This window comes from Argopecten irradians, chromosome 9 (assembly GCF_041381155.1).
Source record: "Argopecten irradians isolate NY chromosome 9, Ai_NY, whole genome shotgun sequence".
NCBI classification, from domain to species: domain Eukaryota; kingdom Metazoa; phylum Mollusca; class Bivalvia; order Pectinida; family Pectinidae; genus Argopecten; species Argopecten irradians.
Window position 1 is genome coordinate 40,435,687 of NC_091142.1, and position 8,043 is coordinate 40,443,729.

The window sequence follows — 8,043 nt, forward strand, 5'->3', positions numbered from 1 at the left end:
AATCACATTGTGATTGTTAGACCTAGAATTTATTCGTGGTCAAACAAATATCCAATACTTCGGATGTGTTTTCCCTAACATTTGACCACTTAAAATGAAAAATTGTAGGATTTCTGTTACTGATTTATCACTCATACGACAAATTGTCTAGTCATCTACTATATACATATCACGGGTCTTTATGAGTAAAAATTATTTTTAAATGTATGAACGCATGGATTTCGGGCATCTCCAATCCTGGACTATCTCAGAGTAAAACTAAAGCAGCTCAGGAGAAAAAATTTCTTACCAATCACAGGCACCTAAATACTTCCTTTAGAGAGAGCGACGCCCCACTTCAAAGCCACACAGTCAAACGAATTAACTACAGTGCACCGTTAACGTTATATACGATTCGTTCGGTGTACATCAAACTAAATTACCTCTGCTCTGTTGCATCCAGTTTTATTATGAGATAGCCCATGGTGGATATAACGTCAGTGATAGTAACCCCTGGAGTATTGAGGTTGGGATTTCAGCATAAAACAGAAATATATATATCCATCGTCGGTGACCCACGCTTGATTGCACTACACTACGATAAGTGTAGCTTAGTGTAGTGCAAGAATAAACCAACTTATCAGTTATATTGGTTTTTTTTTAAATTCTAGTGATTACTCGATCATATCTTAAACGTTCACTTATAGTGTTTGTGAATTTATTTCTTTTGTTTGTCATGCAAAAGAGGAATAGGGCCATGCATGTGTATAAAAAATAGTTTTTTTCTTGTAGTAAGTCGAAATTTCGGGTAAGTAATTAAAAATTTCGAGTTATATATACTAACGTGAAAAATCAGATTTATTTTTATACTCGTGGACCTAATCTTCTTCCGCACCTAATTGTCTTCCGTAGTGTCAAAATATGTAAAACAAAATTCTCGCTAACAAGCGTCTATATATTATTGATAGCATACAACCTATAGGTGCGCGATGGTTATACTCTCCCCTGATGGTGATTTCTTCAAAGACGGTATTTCGTTGGTCAATGTTTTTTCATGGGACCAATAGATAACGACGTAAGAACACGTGTCGGTAATTTTCGCTCGCAGGATGTTGCCTCATATGTGTCAAACGTGAAACAATCAACATGTTTGGTGTTTTTGTGGGCTTCAAATATGACATCACTTAGTTAAATCGTAAAAGAACGAAAATGAAGCTCGTCAGCAGAGATATTGACAAAAATAATTCAGGGTAAATGTCAAATCGTAGTGTGAATAGCATGGTACCGGTAGTCTTACTACCTGCCGGTTGACCGTTTTTCAATGGTGACGTTTCTTGGAACTTGATAGAATATTGTAAATTTGCATATTCCCACATATGTATGTAAGAGGAGATGAACGGATTTTAGTTTATTTAAAAATGTTATCCTTACCTCTTAACATTTCCTGCAAATCCATGTACAGTATCGGTTACAATATAAAATGTAGACAATCGACTGCCTCAGTAGTGACCGGACATATATGTATGTAACATTTACGTAACGTCCGTATTTGTTCGTGTTATGTCTGTAGGTAAATTCAATATATGCCCTCTAATATTGAACTAATGATCTTCAATTATATACATATTTTATTTGTGTAAACACAAAATTTATGAAATTGATATCATATTAGACCAAATAATTTAGTTCTAACTTCTGTTTCTACTTCTGCTTTTAAATGACCACCTTAACCAGGATGAAGATTATTTCATATGGTGGTGTGCTAAATACCAAAGATTGAATATAAACATATTTCAAAGTATAAACAGATTAAAAAAAATATGGCAGGGTTGTGAGGGCTGTTTTGAAAGCTTTGAGTTTGATGATTTAATAGAAACATATAAGACAAAGAATAGATGACTTCATTTAATTGGCAGAGGGACTCTAGTAAGGACCTCGGTAATCATGTAATTAAAACGCCATTAAACCCTTCTGATGTGTAACCATGTAGTTATCTATTAATTGATGGCGATCAGATGGAACACTATAACTTGGAGAGTATTCCTAGGATTGTACAAGTGCTTGTTTAGACGCAATCTAAAAGAGTTCACAGTTAGACTTTACAGATATCACACGAAAAAGGCATGCAAACTCCAAATAAACTTCAAGTATCTACAATTCTGGCCCTGCAGCTAGGGCGTTAGAATTGTACCAGCTGCCCCTATTGCATGATCGTAAAAGGCGACTAAATTTAGGATCTTATCTTTTCTCTTCTTCCTAACTGACTTTATCTTTCCTAAGGCCTCCCTTGGCACCGCCTCACTTTTGGCCTTGAGTTGAGCGTTCGCTCCTGTGAGGAAGGCTCTGGGTTCTGTCCCCTGGCCGAGACATACCAAAGTCTATAGAAATGGTAGTTTCTGCTCTTGCTTAGCGCTCAGCATACAGGGAGTGGGACGACTGGTTCGCCCGTTGTCAGTATAATGTGACCGGGTGGGGTGTGTTGCTTGGTGTCTTCGGCGGCATGCTTCAGTGATATAGCACTATAAAAAGGGCAAAAGTTCCACTATACAAGAAGACACAACAAGAATATACCGCAGTCTTCCAAAACACACACCTCACACAACATACATGCAACACACCGCATACACATTGGAGGCCTTCCTTACATGACCCTAGCTGTTAATAGGACGTAAATTATTCAAACAAACAAACAAACAAACAAATCTACAATTCTGCTATCTACTATTTAACATGATATACTAAGTTTGATATGTAACAAAAGTTCAAGATGGTATGGGCACAAGTTTTTAAAGAAAAAAATATGTTTTTATTGATTATAAATATTAATAAAATAAAATTTTAATGGTGACAAAATCATACCAAAATATCTTCAGTAGATGAACTGTAAATCATGCCATTGAACAATGTACATGTATAAACTTGATATTTATGCAAAAAAAACATTTTTAGCTCACCTGGCCAGAATGTCTGTCGTCCGTCCGTCCGTCCGTCTGTCTGTCTGTCCGTCAACATTTCCTTTTAATCGCTACTAGTCATAGAGTTCTGCATGGATTGTAACCAAATTTGGCCACAAACATCCTTTGGGAGGGGGAACAGAACTTGTATAAATTTTGGCTCTGACCCCCCGGGGGCAGGAGGGGCGGGGCCCAATATGGGAAATAGAGGTAAATCCTATAAATCGCTACTTGTCCTAGAGTTCTGCATGGATTGTAACCAAATTTGGCCACAAACATCCTTAGGGGAGGGGGAACAGAACTTGTATAAATTTTGGCTCTGACCCCCCGGGGGCAGGAGGGGCGGGGCCCAATATGGGAAATAGAGGTAAATCCTATAAATCGCTACTTGTCCTAGAGTTCTGCATGGATTGTAACCAAATTTGGCCACAAACATCCTTAGGGGAGGGGGAACAGAACTTGTATAAATTTTGGCTCTGGTCCCTCGGGGGCAGGAGGGGCGGGGCCCAATAGGGGAAATAGAGGTAAATCCTTTAAATCGCTACTTGTCCTAGAGTTCTGCATGGAATGTAACCAAATTTGGCCACAAACATCCTTGGGGGAGGGGGAACAGAACTTGTATAAATTTTGGCTCTGGTCCCTCGGGGGCAGGAGGGGCGGGGCCCAATAGGGGAAATAGAGGTAAATCCTTTAAATCGCTACTAGTCATAGAGTTCTGAATGGAATATAACCAAATTTGGCCACAAACATCCTTAGGGGAGGGGGAACAGAATTTGTATAAATTTTGGCTCTGACCCCCCGGGGGCAGGAGGGGCGGGGCCCAATAGGGGAAATAGAGGTAAATCCTTTAAATCGCTACTTGTCATAGAGTTCTGCATGGAATGTAACCAAATTTGGCCATGAAAATCCTTGGGGGAAGGGGAACAGAACTTGTATGAAATTTGGCTCTGGTCCCCCGGGGGCAGGAGGGGCGGGGCCCAATAGGGGAAATAGAGGTAAATCCTTTAAATCGCTACTAGTCATAGAGTCCTGAATGGAATGTAACCAAATTTGGCCACAAACATCCTTGGGGGAAGGGGAACAGAACTTGTATAAATTTTGGCTCTGGTCCCCCGGGGGCAGGGGCAGGACGGGGCGGGGCCCAATAGGGGAAATAGAGGTAAATCCTTTAAATCGCTACTAGTCATAGAGTTCTGAATGGAATGTAACCAAATTTGGCCACAAACATCCTTGGGGGAAGGGGAACAGAACTTGTATAAATTTTGACTCTGGCCCCCCCAGGGCAGGACGGGTGGGGCCCAATAGGGGAATTAGAGGTAAATCCTTTAAATCGCTACTTGTCCTAGAGTTTTGCTTGGATTGTGACCAAATTTAGCCATAAACATCCTTGGGGGAAGGGGAAACAGAACTTGTGTAAATTTTGGCTCTGACCCCCTGGGGGCAGGAGGGGTGGGGCCCAATAGGGGATTTAGAGGTTAATATTATAATTCCTTCAGAAAAGAAACAATGAACCTGTATTCAGAATATTACTTGGCATTACAAACCAGGTGAGCGATATTTATGCAAAAAAACATTTTTTAACGAATACAATAAAATGTATAGAAAAAATAACTTTAAATCTGAGGTCCCTTTGCCATCAGCAAAAGTAATGGTATTGGTTTCCAATCTCCTTTACCTACTGATATGTTCTGGTTCTAATGATGTGTACAATAGTGTTTAGAAAAATAAAAAAGAACACCTGAATAGCCTAACACTGTAAATTACAATAATGAGTTATAATTACTGGCAGGCAGATGATTTACATGGAGTACCGATTCTCACCATCACATGTATATTTGCATGGTTACATCACTATCACATGTATATTTGCATGGTTACATCACCATCACATGTATATTTGCATGGTTACATCACCATCACATGTATATTTGCATGGTTACATCACCATCACATGTATATTTGCATGGTTACGTCACCATCACATGTATATTTGCATGGTTACATCACCATCACATGTATATTTGCATGGTTACATCACCATCACATGTATATTTGCATGGTTACATCACCATCACATCAATATTTGCATGGTTACATCACCATCACATGTATATTTGCATGGTTACATCACCATCACATGTATATTTACATGGTTACATCACCATCACATCTATATTTGCATGGCTACATCACCATCACATGTATATTTGCATGGTTACGTCACCATCACATCTATATTTGCATGGTTACATCACCATCACATGTAAATTTGCATGGTTACATTACCATCACATGTATATTTACATGGTTACATCACCATCACATGTATATTTGCATGGTTACATCACCATCACATGTATATTTGCATGGTTACATCACCATCACATGTATATTTGCATGGTTACATCACCATCACATGTATATTTGCATGGTTACATCACCATCACATGTATATTTGCATGGTTACATCACCATCACATGTATATTTGCATGGTTACGTCACCATCACATGTATATTTGCATGGTTACATCACCATCACATGTATATTTGTATGGTTACATGCAAATTTTTGTAATAAGTTTTTGATAGATCACACTAAATATAATACAATTTGCGTGTAATCATACATGTGAGAATGAAGATGAAAATTGTCATGTGACAAAAATTGGTCTCTGACTTTAGAGGTATGAAAATGATTTGCTATAAAGATTGTTTTATTACATGTTAAAATATTTTAGGAGTGTGACCCTAATTCCTGAGGAGAATGAGGACATGTGGCACACCTACAACCTGGTAACCATTGGAGACTCCTTAAGGTCAACGACCATCAGGTAAAATAAAAGTAAATTGGTACCGTGTGTCAAATTTGTAGCAATTGGGACTTCTTAGATGTAATATCAGCCAGTCTTTAGCCGTCAGTTACCAACCAAGACATGGAACAGGCAAAATTAAACAACATGCACTTATTTGACACATGCTTGAAACAATGTATGTTACACTTTCAATATAGTATCTTATCTGAATACAATATTTTACATGAAGATCTCTAGGGAACAAATTTCTTTTATGAAATTGATTTTGTTTATCCGGTTGTGTTTCTAGAAAAGTCCAGACCGAGTCAGCTACAGGGAGTGTAAGTGTAAACAAAGTAAGGACCACTCTCACTATCCATGTGGAAGCCATAGAATTTGATACACAAGGATGTATGCTCAGGGTGAGAGGACGCAATATACAGGAAAACCAGTATGTCAAGGTAGGAAGGCACTGTTACAATTCAATATTGATCAGTTGCAATAGAAACAATATTTTACCATACTATGGCTGATTAAATAACATTGTATTTCGAGCTAGGGTGGCACAAAGAAACAAATAGTCTTTTATCTTGGATTGCATGTAAAACAAAACTGGTTTCCCATGATCTTGCAATTCTTCCTGTAGCATTTCCGTTCAAGCAAACAATGATTTACTAATTGTATTGGTAATTATGACCAGTCTGTATCTAAAATGTTACTGTTTTAGCAGGAAGTTTGAATCCAGGATTAAAGACATGTTTTTTTTTGTAGATGGGTGCTTATCACACCCTTGACCTGGAGCTGAATAGAAAGTTTACATTGGGTAAACAGGAATGGGACAGTGTGGTTCTGGAGAGGATCGGTAGGTTTATACCTGTTGTATACACTAATTACTAGTAAACAGGAATGGGACAGTGTGGTTCTGGAGAGGATCATTAGGTTTATTACTAGTAAACAGGAATGGGACAGTGTGGTTCTGGAGAGGATCGGTAGGTTTATATCTGTTGTATACACTTATTACTAGTAAACAGGAATGGGACAGTGTGGTTCTGGAGAGGATCGGTAGGTTTATATCTGTTCTATACACTTATTACTAGTAAACAGGAATGGGACAGTGTGGTTCTGGAGAGGATCGGTAGGTTTATATCTGTTCTACACACTAATTACTAGTAAACAGGAATGGGACAGTGTGGTTCTGGAGAGGATCGGTAGGTTTATATATGTTCTACACACTTATTACTAGTAAACAGGAATGGGACAGTGTGGTTCTGGAGAGGATCGGTAGGTTTATATCTGTTCTATACACTAATTACTAGTAAACAGGAATGGGACAGTGTGGTTCTGGAGAGGATCGGTAGGTTTATATCTGTTCTTATACACTTATTACTAGTAAACAGGAATGGGACAGTGTGGTTCTGGAGAGGATCGGTAGGTTTATACTGTTCTATACACTTATTACTAGTAAACAGGAATGGGACAGTGTGGTTCTGGAGAGGATCGGTAGGTTTATATCTGTGTTCTATACACTTATTACTAGTAAACAGGAATGGGACAGTGTGGTTCTGGAGAGGATCGGTAGGTTTATATCTGTTCTACACACTAATTACTAGTAAACAGGAATGGGACAGTGTGGTTCTGGAGAGGATCGGTAGGTTTATATCTGTTCTATACACACTTATTACTAGTAAACAGGAATGGGACAGTGTGGTTCTGGAGAGGATCGGTAGGTTTATATTGTTTCTCACTATTACTAGTAAACAGGAATGGGACAGTGTGGTTCTGGAGAGGATCGGTAGGTTTATATCTGTTCTACACACTAATTACTAGTAAACAGGAATGGGACAGTGTGGTTCTGGAGAGGATCGGTAGGTTTATATCTGTTCTACACACTAATTACTAGTAAACAGGAATGGGACAGTGTGGTTCTGGAGAGGATCGGTAGGTTTATACCTGTTCTATACACTTATTACTAGTAAACAGGAATGGGACAGTGTGGTTCTGGAGAGGATCGGTAGGTTTATATCTGTTCTACACACTTATTACTAGTAAACAGGAATGGGACAGTGTGGTTCTGTGTGGTTCTGGAGAGGATCGGTAGGTTTATATCTGTTCTATACACTAATTACTAGTAAACAGGAATGGGACAGTGTGGTTCTGGAGAGGATCGGTAGGTTTATACCTGTTCTATACACTTATTACTAGTAAACAGGAATGGGACAGTGTGGTTCTGGAGAGGATCGGTAGGTTTATATCTGTTCTACACACTTATTACTAGTAAACAGGAATGGGACAGTGTGGTTCTGGAGAGGATCGGTAG

General features: G+C 38.8%; 1 protein-coding gene across 1 annotated transcript; it reads left to right on the forward strand.

Annotated features, from left to right (window-relative positions):
- The first annotated feature begins 1,042 nt into the window (after window positions 1-1,042).
- LOC138330976 (protein pelota homolog) lies at window positions 1,043-6,634 on the forward strand. The gene is made up of 4 exons (XM_069278442.1): window positions 1,043-1,229; window positions 5,673-5,765; window positions 6,037-6,187; window positions 6,498-6,634. Exons 1-4 carry the CDS (start codon window positions 1,189-1,191, stop codon window positions 6,621-6,623), a joined length of 411 nt encoding a protein of 136 aa, XP_069134543.1. The 5' UTR covers window positions 1,043-1,188; the 3' UTR covers window positions 6,624-6,634.
- Window positions 6,635-8,043: the final 1,409 nt, after the last annotated feature.

What these genes read in the sequence shown, in the direction of transcription:
- LOC138330976 (XM_069278442.1), top strand. Translation starts at nt 1,189, where the DNA reads ATGAAGCTCGTCAGCAGAGATATTGACAAAAATAATTCAGG. An exon ending in ATTGACAAAAATAATTCAGG is followed by an intron (nt 1,230 to 5,672) that starts GTAAATGTCAAA and finishes AAAATATTTTAG; the next exon opens with GAGTGTGACCCTAATTCCTG. An exon ending in TTAAGGTCAACGACCATCAG is followed by an intron (nt 5,766 to 6,036) that starts GTAAAATAAAAG and finishes TTGTGTTTCTAG; the next exon opens with AAAAGTCCAGACCGAGTCAG.